At 37.6% G+C, this 25,924-nt stretch overlaps 7 protein-coding genes across 7 annotated transcripts; 3 read left to right on the top strand and 4 right to left on the bottom strand.

The window, feature by feature from the left end:
- Positions 1-1,766: 1,766 nt before the first annotated feature.
- GCK72_002051 (uncharacterized protein) lies at positions 1,767-2,986 on the bottom strand (the record flags this gene model as incomplete). Its single annotated transcript, XM_053723240.1, has 6 exons — positions 1,767-1,896; positions 1,943-2,040; positions 2,089-2,424; positions 2,486-2,617; positions 2,660-2,809; positions 2,858-2,986. The coding sequence occupies 6 exons, from the start codon at positions 2,984-2,986 to the stop codon at positions 1,767-1,769; spliced, it is 975 nt and encodes a 324-aa protein (XP_053591885.1).
- A 4,837-nt stretch (positions 2,987-7,823) lies between these two features.
- Positions 7,824-10,442, top strand: GCK72_002050 (uncharacterized protein; the record flags this gene model as incomplete). The annotated part of the gene is made up of 8 exons (XM_003114820.2): positions 7,824-7,916; positions 8,071-8,227; positions 8,508-8,603; positions 8,718-8,819; positions 8,865-8,970; positions 9,048-9,110; positions 9,154-9,298; positions 10,287-10,442. 8 exons carry the CDS (start codon positions 7,824-7,826, stop codon positions 10,440-10,442), a joined length of 918 nt encoding a protein of 305 aa, XP_003114868.2.
- Positions 9,418-11,163, bottom strand: GCK72_002049 (uncharacterized protein; the record flags this gene model as incomplete). Its single annotated transcript, XM_003114910.2, has 6 exons — positions 9,418-9,563; positions 9,610-9,793; positions 9,842-10,183; positions 10,228-10,371; positions 10,421-10,654; positions 10,855-11,163. The coding sequence occupies 6 exons, from the start codon at positions 11,161-11,163 to the stop codon at positions 9,418-9,420; spliced, it is 1,359 nt and encodes a 452-aa protein (XP_003114958.2).
- Positions 11,164-11,388: 225 nt separating this feature from the next.
- Positions 11,389-19,721, top strand: GCK72_002047 (uncharacterized protein; the record flags this gene model as incomplete). The annotated part of the gene is made up of 13 exons (XM_003114748.2): positions 11,389-11,523; positions 11,632-11,750; positions 11,794-12,638; positions 12,683-13,032; positions 13,075-14,420; positions 14,474-15,245; positions 15,419-15,651; positions 16,312-16,482; positions 16,531-17,962; positions 18,007-18,096; positions 18,816-19,274; positions 19,322-19,497; positions 19,562-19,721. The coding sequence occupies 13 exons, from the start codon at positions 11,389-11,391 to the stop codon at positions 19,719-19,721; spliced, it is 6,288 nt and encodes a 2,095-aa protein (XP_003114796.2).
- GCK72_002048 (uncharacterized protein) lies at positions 15,681-16,105 on the bottom strand (the record flags this gene model as incomplete). The annotated part of the gene is made up of 3 exons (XM_053723239.1): positions 15,681-15,764; positions 15,814-15,984; positions 16,034-16,105. The coding sequence occupies 3 exons, from the start codon at positions 16,103-16,105 to the stop codon at positions 15,681-15,683; spliced, it is 327 nt and encodes a 108-aa protein (XP_053591884.1).
- A 492-nt stretch (positions 19,722-20,213) lies between the features above and the next one.
- Positions 20,214-22,893, bottom strand: GCK72_002046 (uncharacterized protein; the record flags this gene model as incomplete). The annotated part of the gene is made up of 11 exons (XM_053723238.1): positions 20,214-20,310; positions 20,356-20,567; positions 20,674-20,765; positions 20,814-20,934; positions 20,981-21,081; positions 21,125-21,303; positions 21,351-21,542; positions 21,591-22,056; positions 22,105-22,189; positions 22,310-22,531; positions 22,864-22,893. 11 exons carry the CDS (start codon positions 22,891-22,893, stop codon positions 20,214-20,216), a joined length of 1,797 nt encoding a protein of 598 aa, XP_053591883.1.
- A 1,130-nt stretch (positions 22,894-24,023) lies between these two features.
- Positions 24,024-25,770, top strand: GCK72_002045 (uncharacterized protein; the record flags this gene model as incomplete). Its single annotated transcript, XM_053723237.1, has 5 exons — positions 24,024-24,090; positions 24,138-24,485; positions 24,533-25,183; positions 25,228-25,521; positions 25,568-25,770. 5 exons carry the CDS (start codon positions 24,024-24,026, stop codon positions 25,768-25,770), a joined length of 1,563 nt encoding a protein of 520 aa, XP_053591882.1.
- Positions 25,771-25,924: the final 154 nt, after the last annotated feature.

The raw sequence follows: 25,924 nt of genomic DNA, 5'->3' as shown, positions 1-25,924 counted from the left end.
AGACCACAAACTTTTGAATGGGTGCTTGATCAGCTTTATGGAATAAAAAAGTCCAGCAAAAACTGAAATTGAACTTGAATCAAACAAATAAGATCAAAAGATTGGAAATGCCATATAACGAGTCATGTCGGAATGGAGAACTTTGAAATGACTTCGTGGAATATCTCGTGTGCATGGATTCTTTTACGAAGAAAATCAGACAATTACATAACTCTTGAAAATGAGGTTTTGTTGTGTTTTCTTATCGAAGCATTTCAATTGTGATAAATAATAACATGTCACTATAAAAAAACCTGTTGATATCAACAATTCGTCAAGAAAACCAAACTAAAAAATAACTGATTGTAATATATTTTTTGGTTTCAATGAACACCTCAAAAAAACAAAAACAAACTTTCTGCACAACTGTTTTCTCACAGTTTTTCAGAATAATATAATCCTGGAAGTGGAAAAATATGTTCATAACATTGTCAATGTGGGAGAATTACAGCAGATGATGTTCAAATGAACGAGAAAAATGAAATCTGAAAAAGAGTGGAGGAAGTGAAATGAATGTTTGTAGGTGGGCAGTGGATACTCTGGCTTTAATTTAATATTGCGTCAGAATTATACCCAATAATCACTCACATGTTTCATTTATTTTTGGAATTGGGAAGAAGAAGAAATAGATTGAGAGCAAAAAGTTATGGGCCCTCAGGGTCACTGTCGATTGATGACGTTCGAAAAAGGGAGAAATGAGTCATTTTCCCTGTTGGAATCCTTGAAGTATCCTCGAAAACCCAAAAAATGACCTAGATGAACCTCTTATGATGATGACATTCCGATGGTCAGAAGAGCAATAAAAGCACTTTTTGAGTACTTGAGATCTTGTTGAATTGCTACTGATTTTGGTTTTTTTTTACGTTTTTGGGTTCTGACACATTCTGTTTCAATGGTTCGGAGGTGTGTTGGAAGTTCTATGAAAGCTGATATAACAAATGAAGAGAAATATTAACACCGGAAGTTTATAGTACTTATTAAAAGAGTTAATTTTTTCTGGACATTTTTTTGGATAAAGTGAGAGACACCTCTTATTTTATTGTGTTTTAATTTTGAGGTAGGGAGATAGACGGACATTATCTAGGACACTAGGACAAATTTCCAATATATCTCGTAGAATCGGCGACAAATAAACAGAATCTGTTGGTTGTTATTAGTAGTGGAAGAATTCTTGGTTCAGGTACTCGGAAGACGAGAAAATAGAAAAAATCGGATTCCCACCAAAAGTTGAATTTTTGAAACGAACCGAAATCAGACTCAGACCTGATAAACACGCAGGAATGACCGTTTTTGTTGGATTTTCCTAACTGAAATTATTCGATAATGAAACAAACTGACTTACAAAACATCTTCAAATGACATCACATAAATAGAAGAACATAAATTTCCAGAAGTTTGAAAAAGTCAATAAATAATCTTCTTTTCAGAAAAATGTCACTTGTTAAATTGCTCAAAAAGGATAATAAATCAAACACCGATTCATCAGCTTTTCAATTTTTTGAATTCTAAACCTATCATTTTCTCTCTTTTGTTGTTCATATCCGGTTTAATTTGTTATTTTCCTGTTACTCTCTGACGTACTAATTTCAGTTTTCATCGAGTGTCATCTGACTCATTTCGGATCTTCGTCTTCAGATAAAATACTCAATTATTTATTTCAGTTACCCATTGGTTAAAATTACACGTATTCAACCTATGAAAATATTCAAAACCTCAAAATTCAATGTTCAAAACTTAACAGAGACAAGGGTATGATCTGTATGTGTCGCTTTTTCCATTCTCCGTTTCGGTTCAAATACTGAAACAGCTCCGAGAGCAGTTCCAGATCGTTTTGTTCCAATTTTGTGTCGAATCGCTCTGAAAGTAATATAAAAACTGAGAGAATTTGTTTCGATAAACCCACTTGTTGACAATGAAGTAAATAATCGGATGTACTGCACTATTACAAATCCACATAAAATTAAGAGCTGTGTAACTCCAGAGATGTGGTGGGAGTATCCACTGAAAAGAACGGGGAAATCAGACCTTAGTTTCCATTTTTCTTCTTACCGTATAATTGTGCCATAATACATTCAAAACTGTACAATAAACTGTAATAACAGTCGCTTGAATCAATACTTTAATCTCTGCGTTGTAACTTTTAGAGATCAAATATTGCTTCTTGGTTTTCAATAATTTGTGAATAATTAAAAGATAGAAGAACGCAGAAACAAATATTCCTCCAATTTCTATACACATTTCCACTTTTTGAACGTATTTTGAAAATGGTAAATCCGTGTCATAACCCCATGAATACCAGTCAGGAATATATCTAATTGTTGCCCAGGGAGATGATAGAGCAGATACGAAAAGTATCCAAATGGAACATGCTATGGCTATCCAAATCTGAAAAATATTCGACGTTTGAGGTCTCGCTTGAAAGAATAGAAACAAATAAAATCCTAACCATCCATCGTTTTCCTCCAAAAAAGAACATTTCCAGGTTGGATGATGACAATTGGATGAATCTATTAAACGACAGAAAAATAGTTAATAATGTGAAAGTGACATAACATGGAGTTGCAATTACACCCATTGCCTGAAAAAATGATGGACTAAAATACTATATTTCTGAATTTACCTTGGCAAGTAATGGATGGAAAACCGATTGATTCACTGTAAAAATTCCAGTGACAAAGTGCGGAAAACACTGACAAACATCGAAAACTCCAAGGAAAAACATGAATTTATAACTAGCCATTCGGAATAACTCCTTGTCTTTGTAAATAGTCTGAAACAGATAATTCCATACGACGGCTTAGAAATTCAGAAAACTTACAGATAAAATGAGATAATAAGCTACAGCACAAGATAGAGAAACTATCATAATTGCAATTCCAATAATCCAATCCGTTTGGGCAGTTCGTCCACTCAGCGATATTTCAGATTCATCCGGTAGACTCATCATTCTATTCCACCATAACTTTTGATACGGAAAACACGAAAAATCTGGAATTGGCGGATTTTTTGCATTGAAAAAAAGAGTTTTTATGAAAATGTTCAAAGTGATTTTACCGCAAAGTATGATTTAGTAAAACGAATAACAGAATTATAGTATACTAGTAATATATAATTCAAGTGAGCTCTGATATTACAGGAAATACGAGGAAAAATAAAAGCAAACAACAACAGCAACAACAATAAAATACATTTCACAGTTCAGTTCTAGAATCCCAGATATCTCCTCAGAGATGGTTTAAGGTTTAATGAAGGGATTCAAATTTCAATGGATTTTACTTTTGACTATCTACAGTATTTTTAAGCATTCGGAAATGAGCAAGTTGTATACGTGACCACCCCGAAATGTCAGATAGAAAACACAAACTTGATACCAAATATCCAAAAAAAGAGCTCAAAATTCGATTACTTTTTGATTCCGTATGTGGCTCCAGAAGAAATGGGCATTTTACTTTTTCTCGAAATCTATATTTTCGTGGTGTCTGATATCTAATGGATACATAAATAGAGAAAAATTTAATCATGGATAAGTACTAGTTTGAGAAGAGAAATAAGGCTCGTTTAGAAATGTGTATAAGTTTACGAAAGATCGAAGAGCTTCCTGGAAAAAGAAACGAATGAAACTTTTCAAAAGAGTGGTTACGAAAATAAAGAATCAGGAAATGGAAGAGTCTGAAAAGAAAACGTGTAACGGAGGTATAAAGCTAATCAAATTTAGAAACATAGGTTTTATAAGGGTGAAGGGTGCTCGTTGACTTGATTGCTTCAAAGCTTTGAAGCGAGAATTGAACGCAATCACTTTTAAGCAAGGTTTTATAGGCATTCTCAGTGTCTTCCTAAAACTGTTTACCCAACCAGGTTCTTTTAGAATCAAAGTATCGATAGAAGTTTCCCAGGATTCAAATGAATAGAGACATAACAAGATTCTTTGTGGGTGGGATGAGAGAGCGAAGTTGATGTACCCGATTAATCTACGTGAACCTGCCCTAGAGGAAGCATATATACTTCTCAGACGAGATAACTGATGAAGAATTGTTAATAAACTTGCAAGGAAGAAGTTTGTAAAAATCAAGAGATGTTTCGGTGAACTGTGAATAAAAAGAAGTAATTTTCAATGATCTTTGAAATTTCATCATTGATCTTGAGGGGGAAGAAAATGGAAAATATTCAGATGAATCTAATTGAAGATGAATAGATGGTCAATTAACAATTTTCTAGAATCTTGGTATCCTAGAATTGTCTGTAGACAGATGGAAAAAAACAAGAAAAGTTTTAAACGTAATGGATGTTAATAGTCTGAACAGGTTGTTAAAAACTGTAGATTGACAATTCAGAGAAGATGGCTACTCCGGTCACTTCATCCGAAAATGTTAGAACTGTCGTAAATTTACATATACTTGATAATTTAGAGTATAATTCATAAAGGTTGGAATCCTTGTTTTAGTGCGTATCGTAGAGATGTATTAATATAAGTTCTTATATGTATACTTGATAATAATTGAAATAGTGAGAACTATTTCTGTTATCAAAACAACAAAAACACGTCATTGTTGATCCAATCCTGGGCTCAAACTTACATTATTTTTGAGCGTTTTTCCCACAATCTTTACACTCAAAATCCTTCTTTTTTTTCTGATTTTAACTTTGTACCCAGATCCTTAATGCAAGAATAAGTTACATAGAAAGTGCTTTTTTCACAGGCTTTTTTGCAAACAATAGCTGAAAAAGAAGAAATCGCACATGGCATGGGAAAAAGATTTGAAAAAGTGTAGTTAGACACTTGACAACGGGTGTGTGGGTTGACAAAGTTAATTCGATTCCTGCTTCGTGTCAGATTCATTTGACAGCTCATTCTATGAGTTATTCTTATGAATGAGATCGAGCACGGGGGGTCACTTCAAAGTACGGAACAACTTTAAATTGACGGAGAATTACGAAGATTTCGAGAAATGCACGTTTTCCAGATTAGAAAAAAATCAAATCAGGATTTTTGCTAGTTGTATGCAGTTCCACTGTGGCCTGGAACTTTCTGCAAGATATTATTCTGGCAGGGACCGATAATTTTCTAGTATGTAAAACACTCAAATCCAATCGTATCGAAAAATATCCTTCTTCGTTTAAATTTCTATAAGATCGTCTTTTCGGATTAGGCATTCTATTCATCTCATAGTCATTAAGATCTGAAATTGTTTAAAATAACTGAGACAGAAAAATCAAGAGATCAACGACTTGCAATTATCAGAATAAACTCCAAATACTCATACTTGCAACCGGGCCTTGTCCGGGCCGTGAGCGGGCCTTTGAATAACTTGCTTCAAAATGAAAATTAGGAGTCGATCAACCTGTCAAATTATAGATCTCGGTGAGCTCTACTCAAATCTATTTTCAGTTTTACTGTAAGTTTAGTGAGAGCCGCAGTACAATCCATTTAGTGGCCGGGCCGTGATTCAAGGCCCGGCTGTTCACGGCCCGGCCACTAAATGGATTGTACTGCGGCTCTCACTGAACGCACAGTGAAAATAAAAATAGATTTGGGTAGAGTTCACCGAGATCTATAATTTGACAGGTTGATCGACTCCTAATTTTCATTTTGAAGCGAGTTATTCAAAGGCCCGCTCACGGCCCGGACAAGGCCCGGTTGCAAGTATGCAAATACTAGTTCTAAAAATTAGTAAGTTAATCTGAAAAATACTAGTTTTTTCCAAGTAAACTGACTCAAATCTGTCAACATAAATCATCTATCAAGTGTGTTTACTGGAAAAACTAATGAGAAAATGCTGGTTTTCTTGCAAAATAACGAATAAGTTGTATTTGAACTGCACTGAATATTAATGTAGTCAATTGCTTAAACAGTGAATTCTTGAATTTTATAATGATTCAAACGAAAAAAACATCACTAGAGATATTCTGTGGAAAAGCTTCAATTCGAAGGTGAAAACAAACATGACGTCTCTGAAAATATAGGTTGTAACAGATATAAATCAATCAAAGAATACCATAATTTGGATAAACACACTTCCGGGTCGTTTTCTTTTTTTCCCTGTTTTTCTTCTTCTTTTTAAAAGTAAATTTCATTCTTTTTTGCCTTTTACTGTGGGATCAAAAGCTGCAAGTAAAATTGAATTAGTTGGAATTAGATGTCTGTTTTCTTTTGGCTCAGCGAGTCGTAGCTTTGTAACAATCTGGAAAATATTTGACCCCAAGTTATCAAAAACTAAATCTGAACCTCTTTTTGGACAATATTTTAAATTCATGTATTGTCGCAACAAAAAAGTTCCGACATTTTTTCCCCCTCGGTGTTTGCGGACTCAAGCCAAAATTTGATAATTTTGGCTTGAGTCTGCAAACACCGAGGGGGAAAAAATGTCGGAACTTTTTTATTTCGATAATAATTATCTTTAATTAATTTTTTTCTTGTTTTACTCAACTTGCTACAACTTCAACTATCTTTTCGATTCTTCCAAAAGACCTACGTCTCTTCATCTGAGCACTTTTGAATGTATCCAGGGAGGAGAGAGTGTCATTTCATAGTCGAGAAACATGAAAATCGTGTGAAATTCTATATGACGTTGGATAGAAAAGGATGGGAGGGAGGTTGATGCCATGTCAAATAATGCTGACTAAACACTAAGCACACCCAGCAAAAAGTGGATAGATGTACAATGAATGTTTCGAAGTTTTGGCTTGGATGGACAATATTTTAAAATGATATTGGTTACAATTTTTTCCAGTTGTTTCCGATATTTCCAGACGTATTCATATAAAAAATTTGGAGATGTAGCTCCTTCATCGGATCATTGGGTTGATGTTTGATGAAAAAAAAACATCAACCCAATGGTCCCATGAAGGAGCCACATCTCCAAATTTCCTCAACGATACGCACTAAAACAAGGATTCCAACCTTTATGAATTTCCAGTTGTCTTGTGCAACCCGCTTTCCCCCGGTAGTCTTTATTCTTATTTGCTCTCCCTCTGAACCCTCCCAAACCTATTTCCAGAGATATCATTCTCTGGAGACAGACATACACACATTCATAAATTTTAGGTCACTCACTTTCCCTAATTCACCCTAAAAGCGACACCATCTCCCCTTTTCTTCCTTCCTTTTTCTGCCATCTAAACCCTTCCTTTTTCCTTATTTTCCATTTCTTTTTCCTTCTTCTTTCCAAGACTTCACAAGAGATTTAGAGAGTGAAAGAGTCCGATAAAGCGCACTTTCTTCTCTTGTATTCTATTATTTGTCTCCTTTTTCTATTTGCCCCCTGCCTGTCAACATCGATTATCCTCTCATTTTCTGTTTCCTTTTTTCTGCCATTCGACACTGAGAAGAACAAGAAACGGATCTCTTTTTTTATTTCGGAGATAGATTGACCACTTTCGATTAATTTGATTCTTTCTAATGTAGTTTTAGTACTGTTTCCATTGTAATGAAACTAGTTTATTTGTTAACTATTATCAAATATTTGCTCACTAGACAGTGAAAAAAAGGGGAACGAACAAAAGAGTTCAATTAGTTTCGTGTTAAAGATAAGCAATCACTTTCCTGCCATTTTTTCAGTTATTTTTCTAAATTTCTTTGAAAATATTCTGAAGGCTTTGTCTCTTTCAAGAGTTGGTTCAAAAGATTACTGTCTTTTATCTAAATTTCAATTGCTGATTTTTAGAATTAAAAAAAAATCCTGAGATCTCAATTCTTCTGAACAAAATACATCAAACTTCTGAATCCTTATCTTTTACTATTCAGAATTATATACATATACTTAAAATGTTTTGTATTTCAGATTCCAATGGACCTCTCAAGTGGAGGAGGTCCCTCTTCTTCGACTGATGAGGCGGCATCACAATTGGACAACTCAGATGCCATGCAGTTAGTTCGACAGGTTTGTCTTTAAATGAAAACTTGGAATAAAAATTGAAAGATAATCAAAAACTGTAATTTTCTAAACAAAAACGTTTCGAATGACCAGAAAGTTACTGTAGTTCCCAATATCCAACGATTCTCTAATTGTTTCTAATCGAATGAATTTATTTCAGGCAGTGTTATTCGAGAATGTGGAACTACTTGCTGATCTCTTCAAAGTGAATCCTTGGGTATGGAATCGGGTTGATCGACACGGAAGAACTCCTCTTATGTTAGCTGCACATAATGGAAAATTGGACAGTTTGAGGACAATTCTGATGTTGAATCCGAGTGAGTTTTTGAATTTATTTGAAGAAGAAATTGTACATTTCGTTTGAAAAACCAGAAAATAAAAATAAACGGTCAAAAAAGTATTTGATGGGTGATGAGAAGATTATACGAACTTTTAAAAATTTCCTAGAAACTTTAATCTGAATCTTTTTTACTTCTATGGAATATGGTATTTTGTTTTGTATAACTAAATTACTCGATTCTTCTGAATTTTTCGATTTATTCTAGTTTAACTTTAAAAATGAATCAACTTTGAATATACACGATTCCCCATTTTCAGAATCTCTAAATCTAGTCAATGATCGTGGAAAAACGGCACTTCATATGGCTGCTGAGTCAGGAGAAACTGCGATTGTACTCGAACTTGTGGAAATTGGTTCGTTTTTTTTTCTTCAAAAAAGTGGAATTCATATCGTACCTTGATTAAAATCTGAAAATATTCTGATCTGAGAGTAATTTTTCTCTTCAAAAATTTCCTTTTTCACTACAGGATCCGACCCGATGAAATCTGATAATGAAGGCCACTGTGCTCTCGAATTGGCTCAAATGGCTGGACATAATGAAGTTGCGGCAAAACTGATTGACGCAATACGTATTTCTATATTTTTTATTTTCATGAATCAAAGAGAATTTTCAGAAAAAGAAAGTGAAGATCTGAATGATGCTCACATAATGCTCATCAGTGCATGCATAACCGGAAATTCAGATGTTGTTAATGAAATATTGAGGAAATACATGGATAAGTGAGTTTTATTTTAGAAAAATGGGAAAAAAACACAGATTGCAATGAATTTCTTCAAAAATTGTTGTATTTTTGCAGAAAAGAAAATCGTCAAATAATATTCAACGGTCGGAATGAAGAAGATGAGACAGCTCTTCTGATGTAAGTTTTATATTTATTTCAAATTTTAATTTCCGATTTTCAGTGCTTGCACCAACGGTCACATTGAAATTGTCCGGTATCTTCTTCATTTCGAAGAACATCTCCTCCAAAGCAACACAACCAAAGATACAGTAATACATGCAGCAGTATCATCTCAAAATGTTGAAGTACTGCAATTGTGTCTTGAGGTAAGTGGGCACTTTCATTTACAGATGTTTAACAAAAAACGAAATGAGATTAAATCACAAAAATAAATATAGAGATAGATGGATATATGGCACAGAGAAAGTTGAAACACCGGAAAAAATTATTGGCGACGTGGCTTTCCGAATCTCATCGGTGAACGGAGATTTTTGGGCGAATGAAGAACGGTAGTTTTATACACATGGGAAGACGGAGGAATTCTTATGGAACATGGAATCATTTCTTGGGGGAACGTTTGGATAGTTTGCTCTGTAAAAATGATTATGAAGCTACTGTGGTTGTTGTCTCTTCTTACCTGAATATATTTTCTGCTGAATATGTTTCATTTCCTCATAATCGTTGGCTTCTTGTTGATTCAATGGTCTTTCAAAACTCGTAATGAGCAGTTTATAAGCGATTTCCGCAAAACGAGCATCCTCTTCTTCACATTTCAATCCTTTGTAATAATGAATCGGAGCGTTTTCCCAGCAGTAGGTGATCTGAAATTTCGTATACCAAACAAATTGAGTTGGAGTGAACTAATATACCAAGATGTTGCGATTGGTGATAATGAATTTGGCAACGTCGGGAGAATTATTTGGATTTTGAACAAACATATTTAGAAGAATGACAGCTTCAGTTCGAACTGTCTTGATTGGACTCTGAAGAGCAAAAGCAACGTTTTTGATGAGAGCCGGATTAGCCATCCATTGACGACGAATTTCGAAGTGGTGTGGGGAATCGAATAGTTCATGAATAAACTTCAGAGCTTTGGATTGAATGAAGAAGTTGGAAATAGAGATTAGTTTGTGGAATATTTGGGTGAATCGAGTCAGATTATTGTAGATGAAGTACTTCACAGGTTTCCGATACCCATTACCGAAAATAATCTGTAAGAAAACTGTAGAAAATCGGACAACTGAAAAAATAGTACCTCAATGGTCTCAAAAAACCCGGCAATCGTATGGAATCCCCTAAAATCAATGTGTTCAGTCAACCGATCCAAAACATTCCATACACATCCTTCTGACCGTTGTTGTCCGTTGTGTTCATCACGACCGTCATCTTTCAATAGACTCTACAATGATCCCGTATCGTTCGGAACTCACATTTGAAAGCGAACTCACCACCAGACAATCTTCATCTTGAACAAAGACTCGAATAATGTCATTGTAGAAACCGATGCTATTCGGTTGATCATATCCTTTAGAGACAATTGTAAACATTTCAAATCGGCAATTATAAAGAAGATTCCGAAATGATGGAGCGAACTTCGGTTTCGATTTCACACGAGGAAAGGAACTTTCTACTGAATCGTTAGAAGTCCATGTATGAAGGAACAAGTAGAGATCTCGGATTTTCTAAAAAAAACTTGAACGCTTGAAACTCATATTTTCTTCTACGTATGCAATACACTCACACATAAAACACTTCTTTCAATTGCTATAAAATTTTCATTTGTACTCACTTTGCGGTATTCTAGCAATACATTCGTATCACTATTTCTCTTAGACGAAACATGCAGAGATATTTTGAATTTTCTCGTCTTCTCGAAACTTACTCGTTTAGAATCGATATTTACATCGTGAAACACAACCAGCAGTAATCTCAGAAGATCGGAACGAAACAAAATTTCCTCTGCTAGTTGATATTTCTTTTGAGGTGCCGTTCCTTTCTCAACATCAAAAATACTAATCCAAATTTCTTCCATACGTTGTTCGATTTCATTGAACATCATTGGTTGTTTATGATTAACATATGTTTCAAGACTTTTTGAAAGAAGCTTGACAGCTTTTATCGCAGCATCTGAATCTGTCTTCATTGGGTTTTCGGAACCGCGTTGAGTCAAGCGACGGAGAATTGAGCCCATTTTTGCTGAAATAAAATACATATTGGCTACAAAAGGAAATCACTGATTTTTTTCAGAAGTTCCCCCAACTCGTCAAGTCAACAAATAATGAAGGTTCAACCTGCTTACACTGGGCTGCCCGTTGTGGGTCATCTAAATGTGTTTCAACGTAAGTGAAAATGAAGTTATACGGTCCCAAAGATAGCTTCCAGAATATTAAACTTCCCATTCCCGTCAGAATATTTCATGGAAATTGATACAGTTGGTGCTCCGGCTTATCAATTAGCCATTGATGTGAACGAAGTCGATGGAGAGTGTAGGACTGCAATGTATCTTGCTGTGGCGGAAGGACATTTGGAAGTAGTTCAAGCAATGACTGAGGTATGTTAAAGATTAAACAGAACAAATCATTTCTAGGAATATAAACCGCAGATCATCAAATCTAAATTATTCTAATCTAATTTCAAGTTGAGAACCATTTCATTTCAGTTCAAATGCCTTTCAATTGATGGAAAGCAAAGATGTCCATTTCAACTCGATGTCTACTGTACACGTGGAAGAACACCATTCATGTTGGCTGCTTTTAATCAGAATTTACCATTAATGAAGTAAGTTGTCATCGGTTAACTCTTAATTCACACAACATTATAGTCTTCTGCTGGATGCTGGTGCTGATATTAACCTCCCGTTAGCTGTTCTGGACACAGAATATAGTGTGGAAGAAGGTCGTTGCATCGGATCAGGAGCACTCGTTGAAGCCGTTCGTTCTGATGGTTTACATGTTGTGCATTTTCTTCTGGATCGTGGAGCTCTCGATACTGATAACAAAGCACTACGACTAGCAGCACAAGGAAAGAACGAGAAGCTTATTCGAGTTTTCTTAGTCCGTTTAGTTTTTGCTGACCCCGAATACAAAATTAACAAGAAGAACATCGATGTCGGTCAAATTCAAGTTGGTCAAAGTCTCCTACCTAGTAGTCTTTGTCCTTCAAAAGCTGCACAACTTAATTGGAACTCTGCAAACCTGGAAAATCTTCAGTCGGATTGGTTTGTTGCTGCGGCATTACATGTGAATCCTAGGCTTCGAACAACTCGGCTATCATTGGCAGCAATCACACGAGTAGACTTATCTGATAATCGTCTGACAACGTTTCCAAGTATTCTTTTTCAAATGCCATCACTTCGATCTCTGAATATAGCTGATAACAGTATCAGAACAATAGAAATTCCAACGTATTATATCAGCTCAACGTCTCTAGAAATTCTGAATTTACGAAACAATCAATTGGAATGTCTGACAATTCAATTCTTATCGTCACTTCCACAGTTACAACAGCTGGATGTATCGAAAAATGAGTTGAGCCAACTGCCAGAATACATTTGGTTGTGCCCTTCTTTAAAAGAACTGAATGCGTCTCACAACAGATTGAGTGCACTTCCAATGGTTGCGAGAGCATCAAGAGGGGAAAGGCCTCGTCTTCAAAGTTCAAATAACAGTGAGTGTGTTCGGACTCTAGACTTCACGATCCCTTTCTTTCAGATTCGAACACTCAATCGCCATCACACGAAACGAATCCAATCGTTGTCGACGATCCACCGAATGTCACCACAAATCCACTACGTCGTCAAAATGTTTGGCAAGCCAGCATCAATTTATCGAAAGTAGATGACGACTCATTGTTTCCTGACTTTCCAGTAACGTCTAGTAACACTCTGACGACAATCAACCTATCATTCAACAAGTTCCACACTTTTCCTTTCTGCCTAGCTTGTACTTGTCCACGGCTTTTGATACTGAATATGTCAAATAACTCCATGACGTCACTCCCACCGATGACATGTGTGCCGGCTCATTTGAGGACATTGGACTTGTCGTATAACAAAATACAGGTGAGATTTCTCGGATAGATAATACAATTTTCCAATTTCCAGGAAAGTTTTGTCGAAGCCACACCTTTACATATTGTCTGTCACGCAGTACCACCAACTACAGCCAATGGCTCAATGCTTCCAAAACGACGAAATTCGCCAGCCCGCCAGCACAGAAGCCGTTCGAAATCAGCAGTCCGATCCCAACGAAGTCTCAGCGTTTCACGGCATCATACTGTGATAGATTCACAAAAGGAAGAAGAATGTGTACATAAACGGCACGACTCACTGGAATGGTTGAAAACGTTGCAGCTAGCAGGAAATCGACTTCGAACAATTACGGTGTCAACTGCAGCAAAAGTGCTCCTCCCAGCACTGAATGTACTGGATTTAAGTGACAATAAGTTGCTACAAGCTTCTCCAGATATCGCAAAACTTTCACTTCTATCAATGTTAAATTTGTCTGGAAACACCGCTATAAAAGAACTTCCTCCAGATTACGGTATGCTTTCAAGACTGTGGAGTTTATCACTGAAAGGATGCTCTTTGAAAGAGCCCTTGGAGTCGATGGTAAATGTGGAGAACTGTAAAACAGTTGAAATAGTGGCATATCTGAAGACAATTCTAGAAGAATCGAAAACGTATCATCACTTGCGAGTTATGATTTTGGGCAGTGATAATGTTGGGAAATCGACTATTTGGGAGGCATTGAGTAAGGAAGCAGTTCAAAAAAGACAACCAATACAATCAGAAACTGGAGTCATACGTCAAGCGGAATGGAAATTTGAAGCAAAGCGATCAAAGGGAGATAAGAATCTTGGGCCTGTTGGATTTTCCGTGATTGATTTCGGCGGTCAGAGAGAATACCATTCTACTCATCAATACTTTCTTAGTAAGAGATCTTTGAATCTTGTACTCTGGAAAATCACAGATGGCGATGAAGCATTTGCTCAACTAGACACCTGGCTAATCAATATTCATGCAAGAGCACCTAACTCTACCGTAATCTTAGTAGGAACAAACTTAGACCAAGTAGCATCGAATAGTTCTAAGTTTGGTCCAGGATTCGTTGATATTATGGAGCAAAAAGTCAGAAGTCGTTACATGATCGCTGATGCAGATAAATCTGGCCTGCCACGCGTTGTCGATGTAATTCTCATAACTTCGACGACGAGGAATGATGTTAAAGCATTGTTGAACACAATATATCGAACAGCTTGGGAAGTTCGAATAGGGAAAGAACGAGCAATGGAGCAACAAATTCCATATTCATATGTAGCGTTAATGAAAGTGACAAAAGAAATAGCTGCTGAATTTCGGAAAGAAGGTCAACCGGCAGTGATGACAGTGGAAGCTTACAAAGAAAGAGTTAGGAAAAGAATGATGAGCAAATACGGGAGACCATTTAGGTGAGTAGTGATTGAAAGAAAAATTTATATTTCAACAATCTTATCTTTTTCAGAGATGACATAGAATTCTACGGAGCATGTACATTTCTACACGACTGCGGGGAGCTCGTGAGATTTGAAGATGCGACACTGCGCGACTTGATATTCGTTGACCCTCTGTGGCTAGCGGAATTTCTAACTTCTATCGTCATACTTCGAAGCCCCAATCTTCCAGCTGGGCTTTTATCAACAGATGCCATTAACCCACTGACTCGTTCTTTCAAGTCAGGAGCCTTAGCAATGCTCAAAACCCAACTTTTGGATCTTCTTCATAAATTCGAACTGGCGCTTGCTACTCAACCCCGTCAACTGTTGATTCCTAGTCTCCTTCCAGACGAATATCGTCTCCGAGCAGATTTCCTAACCTCTGCTGTGAAGATTAGAATGAAAATGGCCCAATGGAATGTTAGATGTCCAAGTCCTGCTGGTTCTCCAACAAAGTCACCACTACGTCGTACCTCTCCAACCGATCTCTCTCTAGGGGAATCAGAAGACATAATGCTTCAGTTCACATATGATGACGATCAACTATTGAGACGAATCTATGCACTTGCTTATATTCCATCTGGATTCTGGAGTCGTTTAGTTACTCGGATAATGGGTGACAAGAATGTGTGTGCGGCTATTGAAAGTATATTCATGACAACAAGTGCTGATAGATCAAAGATAGCTGATATAGCGACAAAACATGCAAAGGCGGAATGGGTCGTATGGCAGACAGGAATAGAATTACATGTGAAGGGGCATTCGTTGTTCACACTGAAACAGTTTTTGCCTTTAGCCGAAGTGAGTTTCTAGTCACCATTTCATATCACGCAATTAGTGAGAATCTCTACTTATGGGCCTATTCTGGAAGTAGCAAAAAACGCAAAAAACTATTTTTACTACTAGCAAAAAATAGTTGTCTGCTTTTTTTGCTACCTATAGGTTTGCTATAGGTCCATTAGCTATTTTTTCAGATCCGCGACATCGATTACAGCAGCTTAGATATGCGTGCTAAAGATGAGCAGAAGAGATGGCGAACATGGAATAAACCTTCGCATCGTCCAATAGTCGAAATGGTTGTAAACTCGCTGAGCATTTCAACAGCATCGCAACATGGAAGAAAGTTATCGATGAAAACCGATGTAGAGGGAAGAAGCCGTTTATTGGCGTTGATATCAGATTTATTGGATACGTTACTAGAAGACTGGCAAGTTCTTTTTTATCCTAGTTTGATATTTATTTCGTTCTCTTTTGGTTCTGAGACATTGATTCGAGGCGGCTTTCAGCCATATTGAACGCGTGAACTATAGGAACGTTAGTCTGAAATTCCGTTATTAGAATTACATCAACTTTTTCAATCTCCATTTACCAAAGTTTTGATGCAACGTTCTTTTACGGACGGATGAAGTTCTACTAATTCCTCATCATCATTGTCATCGGAATCATTTTCGACTTGAGCAACCAACTCATCATACGTTTTCTTTTTCAGCTGAATAGCTGGTTGACGACCGTACGCTTTTTTGTAGTCAAATGGTATATTCTGAATTTGGTGACGTGATTGCCTGGGATAAAATGTTTTTTGACAATACCAGTTTGTCAGCAACAATTTTCGCGTAATCGAAAACTTTTGGAGATTCTTCTGACGACACAGTTTCGTTCATTATTTCCTATAGTTTTTGAATCAGAATCCAACGAAACCTAATAGGAATAAACTCACAGTGCTTTGTTGGACTGGTTCCTCCATTTCTATATATAACTCACAAAATCAAAATGATGTAAATTCTGATAAGGGAAATTATATTTGAAAGCAGATAAAATAGAAGTTCACGTGATTCAATATGGTCACGGTTCAATTAATCTCTTACAGGTACCCAGCTTTGGGAACTCGATTTGTTCACAGTTCGGAGGGAGATCTGCTAGTTTCGAGATATGTTTTGTGTCCTCATTGTATTAAAGACGCAGAGAGAAGTGCTTCGAGAAACCACGTTGCTGTTTCACATCGAAGGTCACAGGATGATGGGGAGATACTGGTTAACAGGTGCTTTTTACATGAAACTCTAAACTAATTGAAGTACATTTGTTGTAGTAATTCTCACATGAAAGGATCGCGAACAACCGGTGACATTTCGAAGATTCATGGTGGAGTTGTTCATTGCTTTGTCATCGAAGAATGTATGTTGGCTGGAAGAGAATACAACTGGGTTGAGTGTCCATCTCACGGAGGTCTTCATATGAGAGAACTTGCACCGGATACTGTATTCGCCGATATCGAGAATGCATTAACGATTCATGTGGATCAGCTGAAGCGGAGTAGAATGTTGGGAAGAGGAGCTTTTGGATTCGTTTTCAGAGCTACAATAAGACAGCCAAACGGTGAACTTTGCGAGGTTGCTCAAAAGATGTTAGAGCCAGTCGATCCGGGGCCAGGAGGAAGACCGTCTGCTTTAGCAGCATACAAAGCCGCGGCGGATAAATGGAAGAGAGACAGTATGGAATTCGCGTGTCGTGCTTACTGTACTTCTAGACAAGAACTCAGTTTATTGAGCAGAATGAAACATCCCAATGTCATTGGATTGGTAGGAGTTTGTACCTTCCCATTATCTCTAGTTGTGGAACTAGCACCTCTTGGAGCTTTAAATCAATTACTTGCTTCTCATCGAAAAGCCGGAACTAAACTACTTCTCGGAGTGATAAAGGAGTCAGCAGTACAAGTTGCACGAGCTCTTGAGTATCTTCATTCTGCTCATATTATCTATAGAGATCTGAAATCAGAAAACGTTCTTGGGTGGCGATTTCCAGCTCCGTTCAGTCCGCAAACTGATGTTCTTCTGAAGCTAGGAGATTATGGAATATCAAGAAGTGTATTGCCATCTGGAGGTGCAAAAGGATTCGGTGGAACTGAAGGGTTCATGGCACCAGAGATAGTGAGATTCAATGGAGAAGAGGAATACACTCAAAAAGTGGACTGCTTCTCATTTGGAATGTTTCTTTACGAACTTCTCACTCTGAAATTTCCATTTGAAGGAGAGGAACATGTGAAAGAAAGAATGCTCGATGGAGCACGCCCTGTTCTCCTACCACATGAACTGCTTCTTCCAACACCAATGTTAGACTTACTCGTTCACTGTTGGTCTGCCCATCCAGAGTCTCGTCCATCTTCTTCTCAGCTTGTCGGCTTCTGCGCTGCCCCAGAGTTCACCCATCTTCTAGACGTTTGTGAGCTCGGAGAAGCACTCCCACCTAGTCAACTTATGGCACTTTCGGTAACAGATGAAATTGATGATCCCGATGATTTCGAAGCTCAAATTTGGCTCAGTGGAAGAGAAATGCTTGTGATGGGATGTACACAATACGGATTTGTGGATCAAAAATCAATAGAATTGCCACACCGATCAAAATATGTCAGTAAAGTTCGAGATTCGGTTTGGTCATGCGACGAATGCGGGCAGGTTACAGTCTATGGAATATCGCTACATGAAACGGGACATTTACAGTTGCCGTCGCTGAATGGAACATTGGTAATAATTCAGCAATGAAACAATCAAGAAGTTATACATTTTAGATTCGTGCACCTGAACTTATCAGCAACGATGTGCTGGTTTTGATTTCCGAAAAGCAGATTGTTCTGTTGAGACTTTCCGAAACTAATTCTGTGAGTTTTTAACCAGAAAAGTGAATTTAACTTACATGAAGTTGTGCAGTAGTAACGTTGCCGGTGTTCAGCGCTAACCTGAAAATAATTAATTATTTACGATCAGCGAACGTTTGGAAGAAACTTATAGAATATGCAACTGGTAATTAGATAATAAGGAAACTAAATAAATAAATAACAACTCGAATTAGAACAAGTTCTCGTTACTCTCAAAGAATTTTTTGCCAAAACTTGAAGTTTTATATGATTAGATGTGGAGTAATTTTATTACAGAAATCGCAATTATTTATAGCAAAAAAGCATGTAAATGAGAGTGAAAATTTGCAGAAGCAACAAACATTGGAACTTTGCAGATAAATTAACAAATTAGCTTTTGAACTGGCGGCATTCAGTTTTGTTCTGTTGAGCAAACTTGCACTTATAACTTAAATTTCAATTTGGCGCGAATTTTAAATCCTGTTGCTTCGATTTGATCAAATATTTGAGTAATTTATATATTTGTTATTAAAATATCAATTGAGAATGATTAATTAGGATAAATGTATTTAAACAGTAGTTTAAGCCTTAATTAATTGAATCTTCCTATAAAATGCATTTTAAAAAATGACGAAACCGGTTTTTAGAAAGTTTTCTTTTAAAAAACCTAGAAATTTAAAAAAAAAACTCATTTTTATAAAAACTTTTACATTTAAAAAATATTGGAAATTTTCGACTTTCAGGTTTCCCATCTCGGAACGTTCGACTCCCCTTACGATATTCGCACTGCTACTTTCCTCGATAATGGTTCGACTCGTCAAATATGGGCGGGACATTCTGAAGGACGAATCTCAATCCATCATCTTGCTGCAAATGACACATTCAGCTTCTCATCTAGTCTCTATCTACCCGATGACAAGTCTATCGTTCGCCAATTAGTCGGTTCAAAAGATGCTCAAAAAGTATGGATTGCATTAGAAAAAAGTTCCAAAATTCAAATGGTTGAAGTAGAGAAACGGCAAGTCACTGGATCTTTAGATATTCGAAAAGTGATGCCAGGAAGTGAAACGATTCATACAATCGATATGGAAATGGCTAGTCAGAATTATGTAACTTGTCTTGATTTATTAGAAAGGAATGATGGAGATCAATTGTATATTGGATCGTCTAAAGGATTACTTGTGATTTCTCATGCGGCCACGGTAAGAAGAAGAAAGAAACAATTATCGTGATTCATTCACATTTTCAGCTACAACCTCTATCTGCGTGTCGTCCATTTGAAGGTGACATAACATCTATATGCATTCTAGAAGAACCGTCTCGCGAAGAAGAAAGTATTCGCGGAAAAACAACGACTTTAAGCACAGCTTCATCAGAAAGTGGACTTGGATGGGTTCGGGAACGAGTCAGTGAAACTGTTGATAGGTGAGATCTTGCTTTAAAGTTTCAGATTGCCTCAGTATTAAAAATCTGTATTATTCACTTTTAGATTTCGTTCAAGCCCAGCCACTGTCGAAGCTCAAGGAGCTGCCCTTCTCGTCTGTATTGGACGTCAATTCAGAAGTCTTTCTCATCGATTTGTTTCTGAACAAAAACTGGCTGACGTCTACTCAATTGCCGTCTGGCGGACGGAAGAATGGACTCTGTGATAAATATTAAAATTCCAAATAATTGTCTTTCTTTTTTCATTGTATCAACATGATCTCTCTTCGTCAAGCATTCTGTGTTGTTATATTTCTAGTCCTGATTATTGTTTTCTTGCAATTTTTCAAACACTCGTCCAGTTTTATCACAGGTTTTCTTTTACCAAACATGCATTTTCTCGCCTTTTTTTATTTTTCTTCTCCACAATAAATCAAAAGAGTTATTAGAACTTCAAACTTTAATAATAAATCAGCCTACCGAACACCTAATTAATTATTCTAACTGACCAGGAAAAAAGTAGTTTGAAACCGGCCATGGCAGTAACAGAATGTTAGAAATCTGACTTCTCGTTAGGAGTTGGGGAAAATAAAACATTCACTTTGAAAACTTATCTAGTACTGTATGCGATTATAGCTCGAGAAGCTCCTGAACAACACTTCCAAAAAAGTTTATTCAAACCACAACAAGATCTCTTGATTCTACAAAAATCGACGACATCATCCTTTGATGGTTCCTTCTCTTTTTTCCGTACGTTCCAACGGCGCAGTTTTACCACAGATGAAGAACATGTAGGTGTAGGGGTCATTGAGAGGGCTGAACGAATATTACTTCAATTGAAAATGATCGAGCAAGGCTTACTGAACATGGAAAGCAACTTTATCAGAACGGAACGAGACATATTTCCGCTGCCCATCATCCTCCCATGGATGTCCTTCGTGGCTGAATGTATTAAGGAAGTGTGTGTTGATTCCAACGCCTTCTTCCCAACTTGCTACTTGTCTTTTATCTCCCGGAAGTGCGCAATCAGTCTCGCATGGAGATATTCCTCCAAGCCAATAATGATTATCTATCTACAGAAGAAGAAGAATTTAAAAAACATTGATCAATACAAAATAAAAATATTCAAACAACTGTTGAGCTATCAATCTTGAACACAATAATTATTTTCTAACTAACCCGTTGCTGCTTGCCTCCCATATCGAAGTAACGCATCGGTAAATAGCCTCCATCATTTTCAATGTCACTGGTGAGTGGATATGTTGGATCGACTTGAAACGTATACGAGTCTTTTTTGTAGTCAGAAACCTATTAATTACCTTTATTCTTAATCTTGCTGAACTCTTCTTCATCATCAAATCCACTGAGTGAAGCACCAAGTCCATCAGCTTCACAATATCTTCTGGCTTCATCATAAGTGGCGACCTTGCCGTTGCTGATCTGAAACGCAAGTGTGTTGACTATTTGATCTACTATCAGTATTTACATAGTGACAGAAAGCTCGGCCATCTTTTCTAACGTGTCGAACGGGTTGTTCACTCCATGTTGGTCCGGCAGTACAATTTCCGAATTTCCAATTGAATGAATCTGGAACACACATTAGGAACACAAACAAGATCAAAGCACATACGTAGTGCACAGAGTATTGGTGCTCGCATTGCAGCCATTGTAGGGAATCGATCGGATTTATGGAAACTGAAGCTGTGTGCCTTAGAATAATCTTTGTCATTTCCAGCTGCGTCACTCTGGAATATCTGATACGATATCCCATCTTCGTTTAACTGGCGATAGTCATTTCGTCTTTTTCCACTAAAAAGACGAGTAATTCACTGGCGATATGTTTCAAATAGACTTACTCGTTCTTGTATGCATTTGTCAAATAGAAACGTTCATCAGTAAGATAGTCCTTAACTGCATTGAATTCCACTTCAATTGCTGTCATTGGAAAACTTTCCACATTGATAATTCTTCCAATTGCCAAACATCTTTCATTGAAACCAGTAGTTGTGAATTGTTCGATATTATTCACAAGTTCCTTTTGCTCAATTCTGTAATCAAATTGTTTAGAGAAAGACAGGTTTAGGTGGAAAGCATACGTCGAGAAGTCAGCAGAAGGAATGATGGCACCATCCGCATACACATTGATCGGATAAATTTCACTATAGACTTCACTGATATAAAACATTTCAGCTTTTGTCATTGGGGCCGTGTATTCACACAATACTTGATGCGTCGCATTCAGATGATCCATCATAATACTATTCTTTCTCGTATCATACTTGAATGCACCATCTTGAACATAAACTGCTGCATTTCCTTCCCCGTTTACAAAATAATCTTTCAGTTCCGGAACGTGGACCCAAGCAGAAGAAATTCCTTGCATATCACTCAAGTAGTTACTCAGAGCTGTCGAATAATATTCTGCCACTTTCGGTTGAAGACCACTGAAGCCATTCTTTTTACAGTATTCCTGAGCTTCTTTCCAAGTCAGTCTACTATTTGAAACTTTGTAGCATTTCCGGTTGATCTGCCAGTATGAAGTATCACATCCCACATTTATTTCTGAAAAGAGGATGATGTTTTCGACAATAGAATCTTCCAGAAACATACGGAAAGTACAGGAAGTTGATGGTCCCTCTTCTGATCCAATAATGTAGTAGGGGATACGACTTTCGCAGACGTCCTTTGCTTGGATCTGACATTTTATAATATTATATTTTATTCATGTTCTCTAACAGTTAAATATCTAGAGCTGAAGTGAGATTTGTATATTTCTCTCAATCCCAATTTCTAATTCCCTCAGAAAGAATCTAACCTTATCTGTAGAAAGTGTTTGGAGTGTAACTTTGCATTTGTATCCTTTTTCTGGATTGTTATGTGAAACTCGTTCGATTCTTTTACCACCCAATGTATAGCAAGTGGCCAATGCACTGCGATCCACAGTGTTTTTATTGTCTTTCGTGAAAACTTGAAATCCACTCTTAACTGAATCTGAAGTCACAAGGACAAGAAGGGAGGCGAAGAGAGCAATCAAAAGCTGAAAATGTTAGAAGTGATCGAAGAAACTACTCTCTCCTAACTAACCATTAGATGCTTTCTGAGTCGTTTTTCACTCGCTTTCAACGACACTTTTGTTTCAGCGATTGGGCAATAGCCAATAGTTCCAGATTCAATTGGAATTGTGAGACTTCTTCGAGAAACTCATGCTTTATACCAGTTACATCTTGATAAGAGATCACCGTGGCATGATAAGGAATCGCCCTGGAGTACTGTATCGAGTTCGTTTTACCACGTTTCAAGTTGTTTGAGATTTATGAAATCCTTTCCCATGTCTTTTTTCTGTCCGCGACCATCGAGGCATATTCGCACCTTGCGATCTCCGACACGCCCATCCTTCATCAACCGTTCTGCAACCTGTGCATGGCGAGTTGGCGTGTCGGAGATCACAAGGCGAGATCTTGGAAAAATCTCGAACTTTTTCATTCCGATAATATGAGCACTGTTTTTCAAATTTTGCTACTTTTTTCAATTTTTTGTCAGGGTACTGTGCTTATCGCCGAATCGTCAGATGAAGTTCAGTCGACATTGAACAACTAGAAATATTTGAAGATCTTTGGATCGTCATCCTTAAAACTTCATTGTTCAATATTTCTCTATAACCCGGCCTACATTTGCCGAGTTGCCAACTTTCCAAGTTCATTTTTATTCGCCTTTTTCTTTTTATCTTCGTTCCACCTCCCACTATTTAACTGAAACTGTCTCACAAAGGACTTGTTCATGTCTTGATTGAACTTTTTAAGTTGCATCCTTATGAATAAATGAATAAATAAATAAAATAACTCTGGTTCCGTGAATATAGGGACGAGGAGGTAAATACATTTATCAATCTGAACTCCGATTCAAGGTTGTAGACCACCAACGGATTCATCAACAAAAAAAGTTGTTTTTCAGCAAATCACCAAAAGAATTGCTATGCATTGATAGCTCACTTCAGAATAATTAGAAACGTTTCCTTTTTATAGACATTCACAAAATAAATTTGAACGTCGCGCGCATTTAAAATACGCAAGCTTGCTCCGCTGCTTGCCGCGAAAAGTCGCGCGCTTGAATTTTCTAGAATTTACAGCAGACCTAAAATATTCATCGGTGAATCATTTTGATCTCTATCATTTGATCTCGCGGGAAATTTCGAGATTGTTTGTTGTTTTTTCATTGTTTCGAAATTCAAAACGGATTCGGTTCTGACATAATTTAGTCATTCGTTCATTCGCTCGATTGTTCTCGTTTTTTTCAAAGTGTTTCTCTTCTAATTTTTTTCATTTGGATTCCAAATATTTCTGTTGTTTTCTTCCGGCAGAAGTATAAAAATTCATGATAGTTTTTTAAAAATTTCATTGTGATACAGAAATGACATAGTTTGCTCGTTTGTTTTTAGTTACCCATACAGAAATTGATGGGGTTTGTTCGTCATACATTCTTTTTCTCTTAAACTAAGAAATTAATATAGTTTAACAACTAATTTTCAGGGGATGAAGACGATCACCGCTCTAGGATTTCTCGCACTCGCCACCGTTGCCAGCGGCCAGTTCTTGCATGGTAATACTCGATCTCACATTCCGGTAAATCGTACGTATCGTTTTCAGATTGCACAAACGCCCTCGATGGGCTCTACGCTCTTGGAGGATGCGAAACACAATTTCTAACATGCTCCGGCGGAATCGCAAGAATCATGGACTGCCCAGCCGACCTCATCTATAACGAGCCACTCCTTATTTGCGACTGGCGTCACAATGTTGTTGGTTGCGAGGGATCCGGCGAGTCATCTGGAGAAGGATCTGGCGAAAACTCTGGTGAAGGATCTGGTGAAAACTCTGGTGAAGGATCTGGTGAAAACTCTGGTGAAAACTCTGGTGAAGGATCTGGTGAAGCATCCGGCGAGGGATCTGGATCCGGTGACAGCGAAGGAAGTGGAAATGAGACTCTCGATAACGGTGAACACTAGTTTTTGAAATGTTGAACTAAATGTGTTGTTTTCTAGTTTGTGAAAGCTTGGAGGACGGAGCCTACTCATCAGGTGGTTGCACTACCTACTACTTCTTCTGCACAGATAATGTTGCACGCTTCCTCAGCTGTCCAACACCACTTTTCTACGATGCTGCTACTCAAAAGTGCGTCTGGAAGGCCCAAGTCGAGGAGTGCAAGGAAGATGTCGACATTACTGACGGTTCCGGTGAAAATTCTGGGGAAACTTCTGGAGAAGGATCTGGCGAGGCTTCTGGAGAGAACTCTGGTGAGAATTCTGGAGAAGGAAGCGGTGAGTTCGAACCAACATGTGACGGAAAGGTCGATGGGATCTACCCGAACGGAGTTTGTGTCACCAACTTCCTCACTTGTTCCGGTGGAATTGCCCGCGTCATGAACTGCCCAGCTTCTCTTGTTTTCAATCCATCCATTCTCGTTTGCGATTGGCCACGTGACGTCGCTGAGTGCTCTGGACTTCCAGTTCCAAAACCAGTTTGTGAAGAGGACGGATACTTCTCGTTCGGACAGTGCTCATCTTCGTTCACCGCCTGCACCAACCAACGTGCTATTGTCATGTTCTGTCCTGCTGGACTTAAATTCTCCGAAGCCAACCAGCGATGTGATTACGATGATCTCGTTTCTGAATGCCAAGACAATTCTGGGGAAGGTAAAAAAAATCAAAAAAGTATTGAGTATATTCATTATTTTCAGGATCCGGTGAGTCTTCTGGTGAGTCTTCTGGAGAAGCTTCCGGTGAGCAATCTGGAGAAGGATCCGGTGAAGCATCTGGTGAGCAATCTGGAGAAGGATCCGGAGAACAAACCGGAGAGCAGACCGAATGTGTTGGACTTGAGAACGGACTTCACGCTATTGGATGCTCGCCACGCGTTCTTTCGTGCCAAAATGGACATGTTGACATTTTCGAATGTCCTTCCAGTTTGGTTTTCAATGAGCAAACTTCTATCTGTGATTACCCACAAACCTCTTTGAAGTGTCTCATCGAAGGTGAATAATTTCTAAGCTATTGCAAAGTAACTGTACTCGTTTTTAGATACCCTTCTCATTGACGAAACTTCAATCTCTGCATTTGACTGCTCCACAGATGGACTCTTCTCCGATGGTCTCTGTTCTTCCAAATACCATCAGTGCACATCCGGACAGCTCATCAACTTCACGTGTGCCGAGTCTAACGCCGTCTTCTCTGCCGCTAATGCCGAGTGCGTCGCTTCGTCAACTCTTCTTCAATGCCAATAATTCATCATCAACCTTTCTCATTGCACTATTTACTTACCCCCTCCACTAATTTTCACCCACTCACTATATTATAACACTGACCACAAAGTTTGTCCCGGTTGATTCAAAACATGCCTGTATATATTGCATTTTTCGTATTGAGAAATGAACTCAT

The sequence above is a fragment of the Caenorhabditis remanei genome, chromosome I (genome assembly GCF_010183535.1).
Source record: "Caenorhabditis remanei strain PX506 chromosome I, whole genome shotgun sequence".
Lineage (NCBI taxonomy): Eukaryota > Metazoa > Nematoda > Chromadorea > Rhabditida > Rhabditidae > Caenorhabditis > Caenorhabditis remanei.
This window is presented reverse-complemented; position numbering and strand designations above follow the sequence as displayed.